The 18,942-nt window shown below is 39.4% G+C and overlaps 1 protein-coding gene across 1 annotated transcript in view; it reads right to left on the reverse strand.

Annotated features, from left to right (window-relative positions):
* LOC117381329 (unconventional myosin-XVIIIa-like) overlaps positions 1-18,942 on the reverse strand; it is a 46,474-nt gene that overhangs the window by 21,682 nt on the left and 5,850 nt on the right. Inside the window, exons 9-27 of the mRNA XM_055226409.1 lie at positions 18,622-18,709; positions 18,269-18,375; positions 18,004-18,180; positions 17,043-17,253; positions 16,834-16,976; positions 16,664-16,764; positions 16,487-16,550; positions 16,261-16,405; positions 14,329-14,499; positions 13,612-13,702; positions 13,289-13,481; positions 11,200-11,286; positions 8,834-8,972; positions 8,159-8,318; positions 7,648-7,834; positions 6,352-6,577; positions 6,089-6,198; positions 4,969-5,034; positions 3,311-3,439 (exon numbers count right to left, since the gene is read on the reverse strand). Of these exons, the coding sequence (XP_055082384.1) occupies positions 3,311-3,439; positions 4,969-5,034; positions 6,089-6,198; positions 6,352-6,577; positions 7,648-7,834; positions 8,159-8,318; positions 8,834-8,972; positions 11,200-11,286; positions 13,289-13,481; positions 13,612-13,702; positions 14,329-14,499; positions 16,261-16,405; positions 16,487-16,550; positions 16,664-16,764; positions 16,834-16,976; positions 17,043-17,253; positions 18,004-18,180; positions 18,269-18,375; positions 18,622-18,709 (2,595 nt within the window). The remainder of the gene's footprint in view (positions 1-3,310; positions 3,440-4,968; positions 5,035-6,088; positions 6,199-6,351; positions 6,578-7,647; positions 7,835-8,158; positions 8,319-8,833; positions 8,973-11,199; positions 11,287-13,288; positions 13,482-13,611; positions 13,703-14,328; positions 14,500-16,260; positions 16,406-16,486; positions 16,551-16,663; positions 16,765-16,833; positions 16,977-17,042; positions 17,254-18,003; positions 18,181-18,268; positions 18,376-18,621; positions 18,710-18,942) is intronic.

Consider the following 18,942-nt stretch of genomic DNA (forward strand, 5'->3'; position numbering starts at 1 on the left):
GTCATAAATCTAATACATTTAAAGTGATTTATTAGGTGCTCAGTGCTTCAGTCTGAGTGGCATGTCTAATATACAGTACTATAGCTCACTGTATATCGTGAGCAGTCAGTTTGTCTCATAGCCAGCAAGAAACCCAAGACACGCCAGAATCCTCTGAAGAGTTCCTACACAGTGAGTGTTCCAAAAGCTGGAAGCTAATTTTTCATTAATTAAATCAAACATGTTGGCAGCTAATTCTGAGTATTACACGATTTCCATGCCGCTTATGCATGAGACTCTCTAGCAGCAGCAGATTATGGGCAAACCCAATTAGAACAACACAATTCCCGGCATCAGGTACGTTTTACCCTGAAGCAACACTCTATGACCAATTAGGATTTGTCACACAGTGAAAGCCTTAACACGGAGCAAAACACAGCAAATCTCTGACAGACAAATTAAACAGGTCTTAGTTGTCATATTTAGTCTAAAATGAATAGAGAATAAACAAAAGGCTATACCAAATGAATGCCGTGGATAACTACATTAGCATACAAATTTATAAGGTTTGTCAACGGTAGAAAAATAAGAAGCAAAACTAGAATAGGAGCCCCAAAAATACAATCGTAGTGAAGGCCATGATATATACACTGTACAAAGGCCTATACAACTAGAATTATGTGGAAAATTACCACATCATTCAGAAAACTAGTTATTCTTTAACACTTTTGTGCATGGATATGTTGAAGTACAGAGCCTCGGCGTACTCTAAGGTACATATTCAACTGAAGGCATAGGAATATGTGTTTTAAATGAATACCTGCCACTTATCATCTTATAAAGTATCTTAACATTCATAGAGCAATGTCAAACACACTGAAAATGTTCAAATGAATAGGCACTACAACACTGTAACCTGCTTATCCTATCCTTTATGCTGATTTCAATGCAGAAAAGGAAAAAAAAACTCACAGTTGTAGGGTACCTGAAGGACAACACTGGCGATGCAATAAGTGCCTGCTGAGGCAAAATAACAGACCTTAAAAATGTCAGTGTGTCCCCTTGAGGAGGCGCTCAGAAGAGAGAGAAAGAGGGAGGGGGGGTAAGAAAAATTGTGGCTTTGTCATTTAATGTCAGACAAGCTTGGCACTGCTACGCAAGGTTAACATGCCAGAGAATATCAATCAAACAAACTTGCAACTTTCTGTCACGTCTGTATACATCAACCAGAGAGAGACTTGGGCTGAATCCATCCATTTCGATAACAGAGGCAAAATAACATCTACCGTCCACCTGCTAAGATGGGACACTTCAAAACAGCACGGCAGCTGTTGAAGCTAATCAATTCACATAGAAATACAGGGATAACAGCAAGGGCACAAGAGCATTGCATTATATTAGGATTGTTCCAGGACTGAGGAACTCTGTAAAGCCCTAACAGACAGAACAGGAGAGATGGAAGCCACTCAATAATCCAGCAGACTGTATTTCATTACTGTGGTGTCGACTAATTGAATCAGAAATAATAAAACCAAATGGGTTTCACTGGGGAATGTCCTTCAGAGGCTCTAGCAGCAGATCCGCTCTATATGTACTGGTGTAGGAGCGATTTAATTAGGCCCGACTGTGGTTGAAAGATGTCAGCAAAATGAGCAAAAAGGCCAAAAAAATAAGTTTTGCTCGACATGAATAATTAATCAGAATATATATCGCATTTTACATTTGTTCAGAATGTATACAGTACATGCCAATGTGTCAAAACATTAGTGAAGTAGCAAAAGTAGCATGGCCAACTACCAACTATTTGCTATTAAATACTGTTTTGTTTGTTTGTTTGTTTGTTTGTTTGTTTGTTTTTTAGCCGTCAATAACTGGATTATAACTGATATGCAAACTGTTTTGTTTTTTTTTGTTTTTTTAATCCAATTTTATAATTAAAGAAAGAATGTTAGCTCAATGTTGTTTCTAAGACTGTAAATTTAAGGTGTAGTTATTATAAATTGGTTTGACATGATATAAAGACACTCAGATATGCCCAATTAGATGCCTTTTACATAATCTTACAATTCACTTAAAATACCTAGATTACAATAAACCTGATCCATCCTATTCACAATTTATTTCAAACTGTAACAGGGCTTGGATGTCCATTGCAGATTTATAATGGAAACGGATGTCTTATAGCGGCGTTATTTTCCAGAGACATGTAGCTGGTGTTCAGTGTTGCATGGTGGCTGTTGATTCTGTTTGTGCTGCTTCATCACTATCCGCGCTGAAACCCTGTGTTCACTTAAACAGTAATCACACAGAGGAGGAGGACTGAGGGGGCCCCATACATCACACGGGGACATGTATGAGGTCCACACAGATGGAGCTATCACACGCTGAGAGAAAAATGTAACATCACAATCTCAGCCAGTCAGCAGCACTTGATAAGGATACATTTAAAAGACGAGGATTGATACGTCACGATCAAATACTCCACATGTGGGAAGTGATTTGATAGCACCATCTGTGATTGGTGTGGCCGAAAGTTTTAAAACGCATTTGTAATAACTCATGTACAGTAGAGGTGACAGAACTGTTTTCCACCACTGCAAAAACAGACTAAAATTAGACCAGAAGAACATCTTAAGACCAATGGACTGCTAGGCAACAAAAGACATTGGAGCTTATATAGTAAAAGGAGGCGTCTGATCTTATCTATTCATATCATCCACTTCAAAACACAATGTACAAAACATTAGAATTCTGCCTACGCATATTGACCGCCATGGTAGTTATGGAGTAAACTTTACTTTGGTACCACTTTATAATAACTACACATTAATTAGCCTTCATAATGAACACATCATTTATAAGGGGTTGGGGTTAGGAGTTAGGGAATAAATTAAGTTGTTACTAAGCCTGAATCACCCTTAATATTTGTTCATTATTAAGTATTTGTTCATAATTTATTAAGGCTATTAAAACATTAGTTATTATAGTGTCACCTTTACTTTTTACAGTAGCAGAACATAAATTGCTAATCATTTATAATTATACATTATAAATCTACGCTGGCTTTTTATTCAAAACAATCTGCTGCACATGGTTCCGCATCCACCTTGGTCCCACTTTCCATCAATAAATTCAAATAAAAAATCTGAAAACTACTGTTGGTCTATGGGGATATATATTTACAAACTAAATTCCAACTGCACTGACTGAGAATAGATCAAATGAAGCAAAAAAGTATGTTACCCTTGCCAAGAATATGTTCTTCAGTTGAACTCATTGTTTGGTGTTTGTATCATTGGACATGGGGGCGACTTTGTGACACATGCAGTACCTTTCTCTTCTTGAAGGCTTGCCGTGCCAGGTATCCTCTGGAGGCAGCTTGGAAGAGGATTATATTACGCTTCGTTTGCTCATCTCGTTGCTCCTCCAGCTTAGCCAGGGTGCCAGCTCTGAAGAACAACTACAAACCAATAAAAAAAAAAGCTAATTTGAACATATTACCAAGGTAAAAACATTAGTGTAATGGTTATTGAAGCTGAGAGGAAATTGGATTCGGGGCCATTGGTTTGTGCGAGAACAGACATCAAAGTAGGAACCTTAAAGTAAATAAATGCACTGAAGCAGCAAATCAATAAGAAATAGTGTAATCCGTGGATCGGGCAGCCTTATCAGAGGGAGAAAGTTGTGATTAAGTTATTATCTTTGACAATCAGTCTTGTCAGCCCCTAATCTGGGCAAAGGTAAAACAGGGGCGAGCCGCTAATAAAAATCAGATCACATCTAGGCCTGTCTATATGAGAGAGTGATTACATTCTGAGATGCTCTGTAGATACGGCTGCAATGAGCTTTTAAATGGACAGGGGGTGACTGAAGAGCTGTTCTGAAGGTCCTTTACAAAACTGCTATACTAAAGACATCTCTGAAAGTATATTTATATCTTATGTATTTAAAATCTTCAAGAACATGAATACAAAGGAGAAGGTCAGAGAAGGTTCTTCGGGAAATGAATGCTACATTGATTTTCTAAAAGTTAAAAGCGTATTTCTTTTCTGTAAAACCTCATGTGTTTAAAAAGTGTGTGCTGATTATTCTATACAAGCAAAACAACGGAGGATACGCTCTCATTGTATTAGGTACAATGCCAGTGTATTTACATAAATAAACAAATTAGCCCGTGTAGAGTTAAGAATTACTTTTATAATTAGTACACATTTTATAGCCTTAATGAAGCATGAACAAAGGCTTAATTCATAATAAACAAATAGAATGAGTCAAGCCTAGTAACAATGTAATCAAGACCTTCACTAAATAAACTAGTTGTTCATTATGAAGTGTTTGTTTATGTTTCATTAAGGCAAAATAAGGTGTCATTTTTTTGCTTTGTTTTTGTTTTGCTACTTTAACAACTCTCATAACACCATAGACGTGTTATACAGACATGAAGCCCTGTGCAATTGTCAGCATTCTTAAGTAAAGCCAGTGTGCAGTTTTATTTAGGGCTACTTTAATTGATGAACGATGGAGGTTGCCATGGCACCTCTGGAAGGCTTTGTGAATCTCCGCTGTTTCATGCCCTGAAAACGAGCAGCACCATGAAAACCTAAAAAACACAGCATTCTCATAGTGTAAACCTTCTGTTCTCCTTTGATTTTCATTTTGAGCCTCTCTCCAAGTTGCACCGGATTTTAACTCCAGGGCATGACATTGTTAACTACATTACTTTACAACAGCTGTAACAAAAAAACAAAGAGGGTTGTCACTTGGAAGACCTGAAAACAAAGGACGGTGAGTTACAATTGGGGAGCATTGAGCGTAGACGAGTTGCACACATCGTTGTTGCAGTCTTCCCAACAGGAGAGTAAACAACCCTCAAAGTAACAGAGGTTTAATAGAAGGCTAACACTGTGTCCTTACAAATACACGTGTACAAATACAAGAGACTGCAAAAAGAAATTTATTTTTGGGAGATATGTGAAATGTATTACTCACCCTGCTCAAACCCATGTGGTAGCTGCTCTTCTCCAAATCCAAGGACTCCAGTAGCTCCTCCACAGCCTAGCAATCACACACATACAAGTACACTTTAACACCCAATAGGGACTTCACTAGTGGAGTAGATATTCGACCAGACAGTGAACTGAATTAATGAAAACAATACTGCTATCTTTTTTTTTTTCTTCTCAGAGGCTTTCCCAGGTATGCTTGTTAAAAAAATAAATAAATGTTAAAAAAAAAGCTACAATCACCATATCCTAAAAACACATCTTGCATGCACAAGTTAGCCTGGATTCTGTGCTCAGCTGACAGTCTGAGTGCAGCAGGTGTGCCCCCCTTCTACAGTGGAGCCTCCAGTCCGAAGAGACCCCATCTAGATTACACCAGGAGTGGTCTGCCACAAACACTGAGGGGCTTTTGTTTGTCCATGTTTCCACAGAAACTCAGCCCCAATACACGCACACAGGGGAGCAGGGCTATTCTCTGTCCTAACCCAATTCTCTCACTCTACCTTCTTTATTTGCTTTAAAAACAAACGTACAACACACACATATACCGCTGGCTCTTCTTGTAGTGGACAGTTCCAGATCCAGATGTATAAGATGTTTAGTACAACACCAACATTGTAGATTTGGAGTGAAAGTTGAATCATTTTGTTCACATTTAACAGGTTTTAAAGGTTTACTATGTATCTTTTCTAGTTGGAATCTGTCATCTGCATGTCTCCTCTATTAAAACACATCTACCTTCCATTTGTATCTTTAACATTACTCGATTTTTAACTAGGCTTATCTGTATACTCTTAAAGAAAACACAAACTAGAGTACTTAGCAGACTAATAAAGGTGACTTTGATTTAGTGTTCTCTGTTTTGGGCCCTTTCTAACCTACAGTACCGACCTGGGCCATTAAAAGGAACGTTGCAGCTAAGGTTAAGTTGATTAGATCATTACAATAGGTGATGAATGGGGGCTTATTTCTCCGTCAGTGGGCTGCTGCTGACAAATCAGGGCCAGATGCAATGAAGCTGCCTCTTCACAACATTAATCTTCATAGCGTTTGGCTGCAGCCCGAGGTTTACATCTCTCTCTCCCTGACTCCATTGATTGACTTACTCTCTTCTCGTCCTTCACAATGTAATTCCTTCCATGCTTCTTGGTGAGGTGCGGGGCCAGGACATCAAAGCGTCGCCGAAACTCTGAAAACACCATGTGATCTGGGTAGCCTGTAAAGAGCAACATTTGTTAGTAGAATATGGTCAAGTATTTATTTACAGGAATCCTAAAAGATATGTATATAGATATAGTATATATTTATAATATAGCTCTAAGAACACCAGTGTTGAGCGTACTTGGGGGCATTTTTGGAGTTGCCCTACCTTGCCTATAGATCCGGAGAGTATCCAGCAGCTTTGAGCCACGTAGCTGAGTGCGAAGCAATGCAACATCTAGCTGCATTAATCCAGGATCACCATTTTCCCCAGGAGTCTCGCATTCCACCCCTTTGAACAGGGATCCACTGAGAGCCTTTAGGGCATCAGCCTTAGGCAATATGCAGTGAACAAAGTGAATTTTGGACCTCCGCACCATGTCAAGAAGTGCATCCTGCCAAAGAATGATCCAGGTTAGAAAGGGTGAAGTCAAGCAGCAGGCAGCCTGTCTGGAAGAGATTTATCAAAAATGTTTAAATGTATAATAAAAACCCTAACATTTTAACTTTGTGTTAAAGCTAAGAATGTCTACACATGCTTAAAATATACAGTTGTATGTATATATCTGTATATTATTTAATGTGGAATGCCTTTTGTTATTTAAAAAAAGCTGTTATTATGAAGGAAAGACTGTGTTTATGTCATGATGCCTGCATTTCCTGTCCTCCTGTGCTCTCTCCCCCTCCCCTACCTGTCTGCCTGGAGCTGGGCGGAGTTCCGGACTCCTCCCGCGCGCACCTGGAGTGCATCAGCATAATTACCTCCACCTGCTGCCGAGTATATGAGGGCTCGGCAGAAGACACTCGGGGCGAGACCGTCCGCGTGTCAACGTGAATGCGCCAGCTTAGTTTTTGCATCTTTGTTGCCTGTCTGCCTGTTACTCATTGGACTTTTTGCCACCTTCCAGATTCCTGCTCTCGTTCGTTCCTGCTCCTGCCTCTGCGCTACAGTCACCCCTCTGCCTTGCCTCCAGTTCCATCTTGGTCCTCACTCGCTTGCTTCTCACCTCCTGCCCTGGCTCCCGCTCTCTGGACTACTCCGACTCAGCCTGCCCCGGTCTCGTCCTGATCCTGTCCTCGCTCTGGTCCTGGCTTTCCCGTCCCCGCTCTGCACTACGCCCGTCTGGTCTGCCTCCCGCTCCCTGGCTCCCCATGTGTGTTAAATGAACTATTAAAAACTGAAATTCACCATTTTGTAAATAAACGCTGTCTGCACTCCTTGGTCCGCACCCACACTAGTCGTTACAACAGTTTATTGCAGACAATGTCAAATACAGACAAAGGGAAATAGACAGGGAGGAACTAAATAGAATTATTTAACCCTACCCCTTTTGTACAACTTTCACAACATAAATATGTATATTTTAAACATGTTAGTGATACTAATAATACAATAGTACACTATAAACAGTTCACAGAATAGTCACACAATAATGAAAAGATGCTTGTTGCTTGCTTGTCTCACCACTTGCAGTTTGATCTGTATGCAGAGTGACTTCTTTTTTATGGCAGCCACTCCTGTAGTGAAGGTCTTCCTCATGCTGGTGGCTCTCCGCAGAGACAGCTGTGAAACTGCCTCCAGGCCTGCTACAGAGCCAGACAGGACAGTGGCCCCTCCACCTCGGCTCATAATCAATGAACTGATGATCTTTCTAAAGGAGGGAGATCCGTTATCTGTAATTAGTATTTTTGAATGATGTGCTGTATCGCACTGAAGAAATGTCAGAACTGTCAGAAAATTGGGTTCCTTGTCCGTGAACTGTTCCTGTGTATTGGATGGAGTTACATGTGTTGATGACATATTTGATCACTCTTCGTATATTGTATTGCTATATGGCTTTTTTTGTAGGTGCAAATTGTGAACATAATTCTCCAAATTAAAACAAAAAATACTACATGATAGAGTATATTAGAGTATATGGTATGTTAAAAATAAGTTCATATAAGTGCTATAAGTTCAAATATGTTATTCTTACTTCTGGGAGTCTTGTAAGAGGCAAGTAGCATTAGATGAGGCCGGGTTGTGCTTAGCGTAGTTGAGCCACCCATAGGTGTTGTACTCCACCCAGTCCGTACCATGACTGTGGCCCAGCAGGAAGTGATGGTCCTTCTCACTCTTCAGGAGGAACGTGTGACCTAAGAGATATACCCACAGCAGGCATCAAAGTCTACTTCTATACATATGGGGATCTTCGCTATCATTATTAAAATGGCTGTTAAATGCCAATGCTCAATCTTGTCAGAGCTCGTAAAGTAAAAAGAGTTGGGTCTTGAAAGGACTTGGATGGGAGACCGATGGGAACAACAGGTGCCAGAGTGGGGCAGCCGTGGCTATAGTGCAAATTGTCATTGTGTCCTCAGGCAAGACACTTCGCCCATCTTGCCTAGTATGAATGCGGTGTGTGAGCGAGTCAGTGGTGGTGGTCTGAGGGGCCAACGAGGGGCCGGCTCGAACTCATGGCAGCTGTGATTACAATAGTACCCTACCACCACCAAGTATGGAGTTAATGAATAATGCACAAAACTGTAAAAAGTGGCTTTGAGCATCAGCCTTTTATTATTACAAACTAACCTCAACTCCTTAAGCAATTTTTAATTAACAGCACAAGGAAAGAGGACAGAACTATTGATTGTAGCAAATTCAAATTCACCTTTGCTCTCCCCCTCTGCAGGCCCATAGTAGCTAAACAAACGTCCCAGAAGAGTTTGCTCTGACCCTCCTGGCTGCAGCGCCTCCTCCTCCATCAGCCACAGCAAGCCCCTGGCCTCATCTGTGCGACCAGTCCGCACCTGCTCAAACACACACACAGCTCTATGATTAACAGTGAGTACAAACTATAATTAAAACAGCAACTTTAATCATTGTTTCATCTTTTTGCTTTATTTTATTTTACTGACTGCAAAACACAAATTTTCAGCATTTTATGAAGTTGCTTATATTTTGCAGAAAGTACGTGCGGGAGCTGACAAATTAAAGCAATCTCTTGATTAGTGCTTCCTTATACTTGAAATGTCAACTAAACTATTTTGTCAAGTTGATTAAAAACTATTTTTGTAACAAGAGTACAGCTAATCACTGGCATTTAAGTAATAGTGGTAATTACTGTGGTTCTATGTTTACAAAGAGAACAGTGTGTGTGAGATGTACCCATGCAGATGTTCTGAAGTGAGGTATGTTATATGAAAAAGAACATGAGCTTTTTTTTTTAAGATGCACTACTTTTTGTGCTTGTCTGGGGATATCAATACAGGGTCTGGAATATTTCAGAAGTATGGCATTTAATGAAAACTCAAAAAGAGTTTATTTATCTCCATGGGGAAATTCAGATTGTAGGTCTCTTCAAATCTTCATCTGCCATCGATTGTGCAATAAGGACATTGTACAGTCCATTCTCATTGAGACAAGCAGATGGATGCACAAGGCCAAGTTAAAGGACAGATCTCTATGTGTTTTTTAAGGTATTTTTGATCAATAAAAACACTTTAACCGAATAAATGCAAGACAGACATACTGCACAACATTCCAGGCAAAGTAATACCATCTCCATGCTAACAAGCAGGTGATGGATCCTCTAAAAGATAAACAGGTTACAATTTCAAATGTTGTTAAAATGGGCCGACAGAGTAATCGCTGCCTTTTCATACAATTTGACATTCCTCTACTTTTATGAAGTAGTAATAAATGTGTTCTCTAGTAGCACAAATACATGAGGTTTCTGTGGCCTTAACCTTTACTTTTCCACACAGTTCCATTCCTTCCATTACCTCTCGGTGTTTTTGTGATCAAATTCAACTGAAAATCCTGTGTAGCGTTGGGCAAGATTTTGAATGACAGATTCTGGCAGATATTGGGTGTGTTTGGCAATGGGATTATTGTTTTGTAAAGGACTTCAGCACACTCCGAGGGATAGCTTCTGTGTTTCCATCCACCTGGGGAGTTGCGCCAGACTCACAGAACCACATAATATTCTGGTATCTTTCAGTCCATGACACCAGAGACATGCTTATCGGAGGCACACACTACACTGACTGCAGCATATCAGTTTAGAGGAGACATATGACAACTCGGACACCTGCAATGAATTGAGTATTAGGGCTGTGTGTGATAACAAACATTCAAGCTACAACAGGAGGAAAACATATCTCAAAATGAAAAGAAGCGTCTTTTCAAGGTATTAGCAGCAAGATCTGCCACAATACAAATGTAAACAATGATTTTGGAAATTAAAACACCCTTATGGTATGGTCACAAAGTAAGTTATTATTTATGTTATATAATGAGACTATTTCCATAAAAAGAAAAAAAAGTGTTATTTGATTATTTATTTATAATATTGGTAGTAGTCTACTATTGTTATTCTATTTTGACCAACCAAGTTCAAATTAACATCATAGACAATAAAAATACACATTCAGTCTGTGAGTTATATGCTATTGGCCAATAAAGTGTTACCTATATTACTATGTTTTCACAACTCCAGTTTCATCATTAAACCAGTCTAACAATAAAAATGATTGCTTTATATAATACTATGTTTTTTTACAGTTCACTTCGTCCTGTGGTTTATGAAATTAAGCCACTTTTAAAATGAAGTACTTAAAAAAGTAGGGCTCTCAAAACCACTGCAATACAGCCGGCTGATCTATGACTCTTTAGACTCTGCCATCGCTGTTTCCATGGTGCAGATCAGAGGCTGCAAAGGCCAAACATCGATTTTGCTTCTTCGAGTCAATTCTCTAACCTTTCTTCTCCAGTCACCACACATTGGCGTTCTCATCTTTACCAAGCAACACCTTTCAATATTTAACATCCTAAAAATGAAAGTAGTAATTTTGGAAAAAAAAAAATTCATGCCAAGAGATTAGTTGGCAAATAAAGCATGAAAAGGATGCTACTTCTATTGTTTTTTGTGAGGTGATATATCACACTGATACCAAATGAATACAAAATATATTTGCTGTGTAGGTAGAGACAGAAAAGAAAATAAGACATGACATTTTGAAATCTTTGTCTTACCAGCGCTTGGCTTGAGGCTTGATCAACTACTGCAACAGACATGGAGGTGCTGGGTTCTATGTCATCTAACGCAAGCTCGATGTTCTCCTGGAGGAAGACAGGCAAGGAAGATTGACAAGTTGTAAAAGAGCACAATGAATTAGGGCAGTATATAGGAGTATAGTGCAGAAAGTGAAGGCATACTGGCTTTAATTTACTAGAAATGGTTTTAAATTGTAACTCACAGCTCCTAAAGGGCACTCCTTCTGCAATCAGAGGTTCAGCTACTTTAAGTAACAGACCACCAACTCACTGCAGTTCTAATTCCCAAATATAATATATAGTTAGATGTATACTGCGGCAAGCTTCAGTGTCTGCAACACCTAACAGAAATTAGATGAAGAAAGGACTTTATAATTTCTGAATAGTCATTTCATTATAAAGATGGTGATTGGAGTTATATATTTTTCATTACAGAATCAATGGTTGAAATATTTGTTTTTCACACAGTCAGAATTCCTTCATTTAAATTTCCATAATCACAAATAAAATACGATGGTGGTAATTTAAAATACCACCTGCCAGCAAAACAAGCTGTTTCTGTTTCTGCCCGTACACACAAAAATAATACATGCATTCACGGCTGCAGATGTAAATGGAAACAACCCATAGGCCAAGGCAATCCTTTTATAATAAGAAGAATATATGACATTTGTTAAGGTGCCTCTCTCTATAGAAAAGTGGACATTTCATTACTGTAGCAGACAATAACATTTCAGGGGTGAAGTGGAATTGAATGTACTAAATTACTTTCAGCCGATCAAAATGTCCGAGCAGCAGATTACGGTGACAAAAGTGGAAAATGAAATGGAAATGTGGGCAAATGTCGGTAGTGCTAATAGTGCAGCCATGACAGATGCCAGTGTTCAAGTAGACTGTGCATGAGAAGCAGCTTAAATGATTTCTCTATGCGACTGTGAGGCGTGAAAGCCTGGAAAAAATACTGTTATTCTTTCCATCTAGCTGAAGCATAGCGAATTCAAAAATATATGCCTGTTTTGTGCATCACAGTTTAACCTGCCTGTCACTTCCATTGTTGATATTGTGCACAGTTACAAATTAGTTTGACCCAGTTTCCAATGACAGTTTCACAGTTCCTTGTATTTTCCAGATATTTCAACTGACAAGAGAAAATTACCCTCTGCCACATTTATGCAATACTTTATTTCGCTTCAATTCCCTACCTACATTGTTCGAAAAGACTGTGGGTGGAAATGTGGGCGGGAAATCCCTGGATCTTGAATTCCAAGCACAAGAAGTAATATGATCAAGACTTCTGGTTAACTTTTAGTCTTATGTCACAGTTTGAAAAAGCGCATAGTATTTGGGGATTAGAAATATGCCATGAAGGGATACGTTTAAAATAAAACATTGATAAGAGGATAAAGTTAATCTTTTTCTTTCTTTCTCAAGGACAACTACACAGTGTTTGGAGCATCTATAAGGATTTTATGGAAGGACAGAGAAGAATACTCTGTTCATCAGGGAACAACACCCTGGCTGTGCAGCTGGGCGTGTCTCCCAAAGGCGCCTGGGAGCGATTTCACTTTGATCTCGGCAGAAGAGGTGAAGGCTGGCATGACTAATGAGGAGGACCAACACATGAAGCACTTTGCCTCGTTCCTGTTTGTGACAGGTGGGAGGGCTTGAGTATCTCATGTCTGATCACATCCACTATTGGAGCTGATGTATTTGAGAGCAAGCAAGCAACAAAGGCAGCAAAAGAAAATAAAAAAGAAGAGATGTGTATAGTTTCAAATCTTTGTAACAGCAGTGTCAACCTTGCTCTTCAGTCTGAACCCATAGTGATAGTAATAGAATAATTTTATTTAAGTTAGATCCTTTGATAGTATGTTATGTCACCTTTACTTCTACTTGCATGTATATCTTGTATGAAGATACAGTCTAGGCATCACATATTCCATGAAACTTTATCTGTAATCCTTTGCTAAAATTATGCTCCTATTTGATAATGTTGAACAAAATTTACTGAATAGTTCATAAAATAGAATAGTGTTACTTTCATTTGAAGTCTAAATGAGCTACTTGCCTCCTTGTATCTCTCCAGCTCCTGCACAAATGTTCGATGATAGAAGAGTGTTTGCAGTCGCTCTTGGGTATAGTTGTGGCACAGGTCCTCAAATGAAGCTCCACACTCCCGTTTGGCCAAACGTGGGTTCTGCAGGCCCGGTGTGTCCACAATGAGCAGGGAGCACAGTGAATGTTGACTTGACTTTAAGGCCCTGAAGCACAATGGAAAATGTAGTAATAGTAGTAGTAGTTAGATGAAGAGTTTATCTGCAATGCAATAACATAACATAATGTGCAAAACAAAATACAACTTTTTTAAAGTACAGAACTATGCTTACTAACCGATTAATCATTGAAATGAGGATGGTAAAGAGTTCAGAGTAGAGCCCTGATGCCATGGCCTCCAAGCACTCCATAGCAGTAGCTTTTGATCCTGATGAGAGGCACAGCCAAACAAAGAAGAAATCACACTAGTTCATGATAAAAAATGCCCAACAGAAAATCTACATTACAGCTGGCCACATTACAAGACGTTTTCCACTGTAAAAGCAAGGCTGCAATTATGGCCATTAGGCTGTGAGTGGTATTGTATTTGAGCACATTTCATAAAATATCCAAACTGAGTCTAAAATTGACTCTACAAATTGGTGTAATTTTGGAGTGTATATTCACATGCTTTGTGTCATCCGAGTCCAATCGAGAGCCCCCTATAGCTAATACAGTGCCATAACAGCAGGTGCAATAGTCTAAAAGTGTATTAGGCAGTGGTAAGGACAATCAAAGTTAGACAGAGGTTACTGCTATCGCTTCACACTAAAAGTTTGAACAGTTTTCTTTATGTCCTTCAAAGTGTTCAATGCAGCCAAAATACCTGTGACAAATCAATGCAAGAAGATTACGGTTACAAGGACAATACACAAAGAGTGCTTACAAAATGAATTGTCCTTACATAGCGTCTTTATCTGTCAATAGACATTGTAAGGTTGTGGTATTCATTACTAAGATAAGCCCTACTTTCTAGAGAGCTTGTGCCAGTGACAGTAGTGTATTGTGGTTTACCTGCATCCCCACCTCCGCTCTCGTCAGGGCCCTGGCGGGTGGTGCTGGCTCTGGGCAGGGTGCCCTTGGCCTGGTGCTTGAAGATGGAAGAGGAGAGCTCCTCCAGGGTGCAGCCCAGCAGGTAGGCCGCCTTCTGGGCCCACTCATGACGTGCAAATTGTTTCCTGCCAGCTGAGACACGTGCATGAAAACCTCCATTAGCCCTTCTGCCAAGCACCCCAGGCACATGGCTAGCCTGGTAGCTTTCTGACAATCCACTGTCTGACAGGCTAGGATTATGTCTGTGGTCAAGCTGACACTCACACAGCTGGAAGGAACAAGCACTAAAAGCATTCTCCAGCAATGGTGGCTCAAATCTTTGTGAAATACATAAAATACAGAAGACTATCATTTTTGTATAGATTGATTTAATATTGAATCGCAATAATTCATAATTAATCTTAACTTTTGGATTTTCATAAAATAAATAATACAAATATTTAAAAATAATCAAATCCAATTAATGAAAACAACAAGACATTTCCTTTGTTCAAACTCCATAAAACAGGATTAGACCAGATTCAAACCATGTTTTCAAACTCTGCTTTCTCCTATTTCATCAGTATAGCTCGCACGTTTTTATATATTTCTCTTACGATAAGTGAGAGCACTGCAATGACAAATACAAAGACATTCAAATTAGAGCCTCTAATAGATATGCACATATGCAAGTTGAGAGGCAGCTGTGGAAAATTAATTACATTTAAAAAAAAAAAACACCAAGAGTGTATTTGAAAGCAGTATTAACGTTTGGGACTAGCTACCCATTTGAGGTCAAGCATTCAATACAGGGAGGAACAAGAAGGCAGGGTTTCGGTGCGGGAGAGATGGCTGCTGCCCTCTTGTGTTTCACCATGAAGCTGCAGCTCACTACCAAATGCAATCTTTTCTCAGACAAGCAGATTAAGTCTAATCTAAAAGTAGTGTGGACTTTTCTCTTAGTAGCTTTTCTCCAATGACACACTGTTTACTTTACAAGTGTCATGGGATAAACAGAAGGACTGCAGAAGGACAAACAGCCTTGGAGAAGAAAGAACAAAGTGTGCTGTGTCTTTCTTCCCAGAAGCAGATGCAACATGGATTTAAATTGTTTTCTTTCCAAAACTCTCCCCAGATGATTGACCACAGCCATACAAAAGGCTGGCGGGCAGGTGCGGAGGATAGTTTATAAAATGGCGTGCAATCTTGTATAACTGCAAAAGGTAGTGGTAGAAATAGTCCTGTGAGAGAAGGCTGCAAAGGGAGCTAAAAGTCCTTGTGGTTTTAGTAGCTACTGTTTCAATGTAAAACAAGACAGAGCAGTGTATTTGACGTATACTAAATGTATTTGCTTTTAACTATAAACCCTATTTAGTTGTATTTGCAGCAATTAGCAAACCTACTACAATTACATGTAGTTGCATCATGAAAGGGTGTCATAAAATTATGAAATTAATAAAGTCCTGTTACTAATAATTATAATTACTATTATTTTGACCGAGTCCCATTGTATCATAAGAATATTTAGTCAGAATTTATCTAAGGCTGTGAAATGCATCACTGTGCTCATAGAAAAAACAAACCTGAATATACATTTATTCAGGCTCCAGCGTAGTAACCTACACGATGTGCTGTTGCAAAGTCTGACGACATTCTTAAAATGTGCAGTTGCATTATTCAGTTCATGTGGATTACAGCTGCCTTGCATCACTCACCTCATCGTACCTACAGTAATGAATGAAGCATGAAAAACACTTAAAACTATTTTAGTACCTGCTCCTAGGTGTTAAAAGCGTTGTTGACGTCCTTATGTTTTATCTTTTTTGGTTAGAATCATGTTGATAGCGCCCCAAAATGTGTTGATGCTATTCATATTTTCTACGTCCACATAACCATTATATACAAAATCCTTACCTTTGGTTGCTCCAGCAGATCCAAGATGGTAGATGGCACCAAGAACAAGCCAGAAGGCCCTCTGCTCGTCTGGAGTTATGCCCAAAACCTTCATAGCTGCTTGAAGCTTGGAGAACTGCTGAGAAGCACGCTGCTTGTCCTCAGCCTGCCAAAGAGCAAATTTTAAAGAAAGTTGCATAAAAGGAATACAAGTGCCATTTTAAGAATTATTTACCACAAAGCGTACCTTTGCTGGAGGCATTATTCTAAAAGCATTGTTTTCAGACAAATGATTCAGATGCAGCTCCGTTCTAGTGGCAAAATAATAACAGTAAACAGAACATTTTGTTTAGTTACATTAATCAAGACAGAAATTGACCATTAAAAAAGTGTAACAACTGTGTAGAAACATATAATTACTGACTTTAGAGAACTCTCCACTCCAGCCATTAGATAATAAAATACATTGAAAGTGGACTCTCCTTCAGATCTTCTCGTCACTCTTGTTTTCTCTAGTAACATGGTCTGCAGAAGCACTTAATATTAGTTACATTCAAAGGGCGATAATACAATGTGTAGCAGTTAAAGTTGTACCTGTATAGATGCAGATGTCACCTGTCCAGACTGGTCAAAGTCCAATGAAACAATATGCGAAAAGCGACTTGCATTTCCATTCAGACAGGTGGACGCATTTCCGAAGGCCTCCAAGACGGTGTACACAGCCTGCCATTTCTCTGCTATAGGAAGAAAAAATACTCAGTAGAGGGACAGGGGAGGTAAAGAATTGTGCATTTGAAACTTACAGGAGAAGGTTTTATTGGTGCAACCAGCAATTGTAATCAGGTATTGGATAATATGCTGGCAGCTGGTGGTCTTGCCGCTGCCACTCTTTCCCAGCAAAACAATGGACTGATCCTGGCGAGTGGTGAGGAGGTTTCTGTAAGCAGTCTGGGCCATGCTGTAGATATGAGGCGCTGTGTCTTCTCTCCTGCAGCCCTTGAACATCTGCATCACCTATAATAAAAACAAACAATGTATATGCGCGTGATCAGATATAAGATTATGATGTATGAACTGAATAACACAGACATCTCAATCTCTTTGTTATATCAAATCAAAACGAGCATGTGTAAGACATTTAGCATAGTAGAAAAAAATGCCGTTGCTAGAAAAATAGGTGATAGCAGTTCTTCCTAAAAATGATTGGGAACAACTGAAATAGCAATATAAGAATGTATTTATTGAGATTAACATCCTGAACAGTTTATATATTACAAGTAGAATAAAGAAACTACTATTATTTGTGTTAAAAATATATTTAGTTTAAAATACTTTGCTTTTATTATCATTGTTGTATCAAAATCAGTACTGAGTCTTTTCATAAGTAAAGTTGTCTTAGTATTTTGACAACCCTAGTTAAGAGTGCACATTTTAAGCTTGTGGCCAGGGGCATCAACAGCTGGCTAAAGCTGTCTTGCGTAGCCCGCTCCAATGAAGCTGTAGTTTTGCATTCCAGAAGAAGTAAATGTCACTTCAGAGTTTCAAATCCGCCATGTATCACAGTTTGTAGCAAATCAGACTGCACAGGTTCATACGACAGTTGATGGTTGCCTATGCATCATGAGCACCAATACTAAGCAGGTGATAATGCTACACCTGATCACAGTGAATGTCACGCTGTCATTTCTATTAGATATGAAGGGTGCTCTTATGCTGTGTCATTGCATAGACAAGGTACTATTATGTACACGGAGAGCGACCCACCTTCTCGGAGTACATGGACGGGGCACTAATGGGGTTAATGACCACCATGCTGGGCCCTGCGTGGGTGTGCACCAGGTTGGCCCCGTGGCGCTGGCGAAGAGAATGCATCACACTGGACTCATTGAGATACTGCAGAGAGGCCAGGTCCTCCACGCGGTCGAACAGCGGAGGGTTTGCCTGCGGTTCAAAGTCACAGGGGTCACACACTTGCACGGGCGGCATCTGTAATTGATGAGGTTCGTGTGTTGATTTGATGATTAAATACCTTCTCTACATCATCCTCGTCTACATCCAATAAAGATCCATCACTCTCCAGGCGGATTTTCACCTTCCCTTCTGGCAGACTGCCGGCTTCTGTCTTCAGGAGAGTCGCTGTGTTACCGCAAAAGGCCAGAGATAATTTATCATGACATGATCTAGGCCGGAGCAGCAAAGCTTCATCACATTTTACATATCTGATAATGTCTTGTGGTTGTATTACTGTCTGGGCTTCATTAAATCAGAACAAGCTTTTTGAGATTAAAAACATGCACGGTTTAATTTCAGCATGTTAATTAGAGCTACACCTTTGTATATCCTCACATTTATGCACAAAAGCAATTTAGCCATTTTGCTTACCCATTGAAAAGCCATCCTTGTGAACCAGCCATACTTTTTCAGTGTTGTACCAGGTCTTCTCAGCTGTGATCTGCTCCTCGGTCTTGCTCTGTTCAAAAGGAAAAAAAAGAATGGAGAAACTTGTATCAGTAATTAATTCTAAATTTCATAAGATAATGAATGGTGACACATGATTGATTAAATATTCAATGAGATACACATGGATAATGGACTTTTACTGTTCTAAAAATGTGTTAAGATCCATGTAACCCCCAAAATAGCTACTCAACAGCATAGCAAAACACCAATATAAGGACAAAACATTTACAATTCAAGAAGATT

Source organism: Periophthalmus magnuspinnatus, chromosome 14, assembly GCF_009829125.3.
Source record: "Periophthalmus magnuspinnatus isolate fPerMag1 chromosome 14, fPerMag1.2.pri, whole genome shotgun sequence".
Classification (NCBI taxonomy): domain Eukaryota; kingdom Metazoa; phylum Chordata; class Actinopteri; order Gobiiformes; family Gobiidae; genus Periophthalmus; species Periophthalmus magnuspinnatus.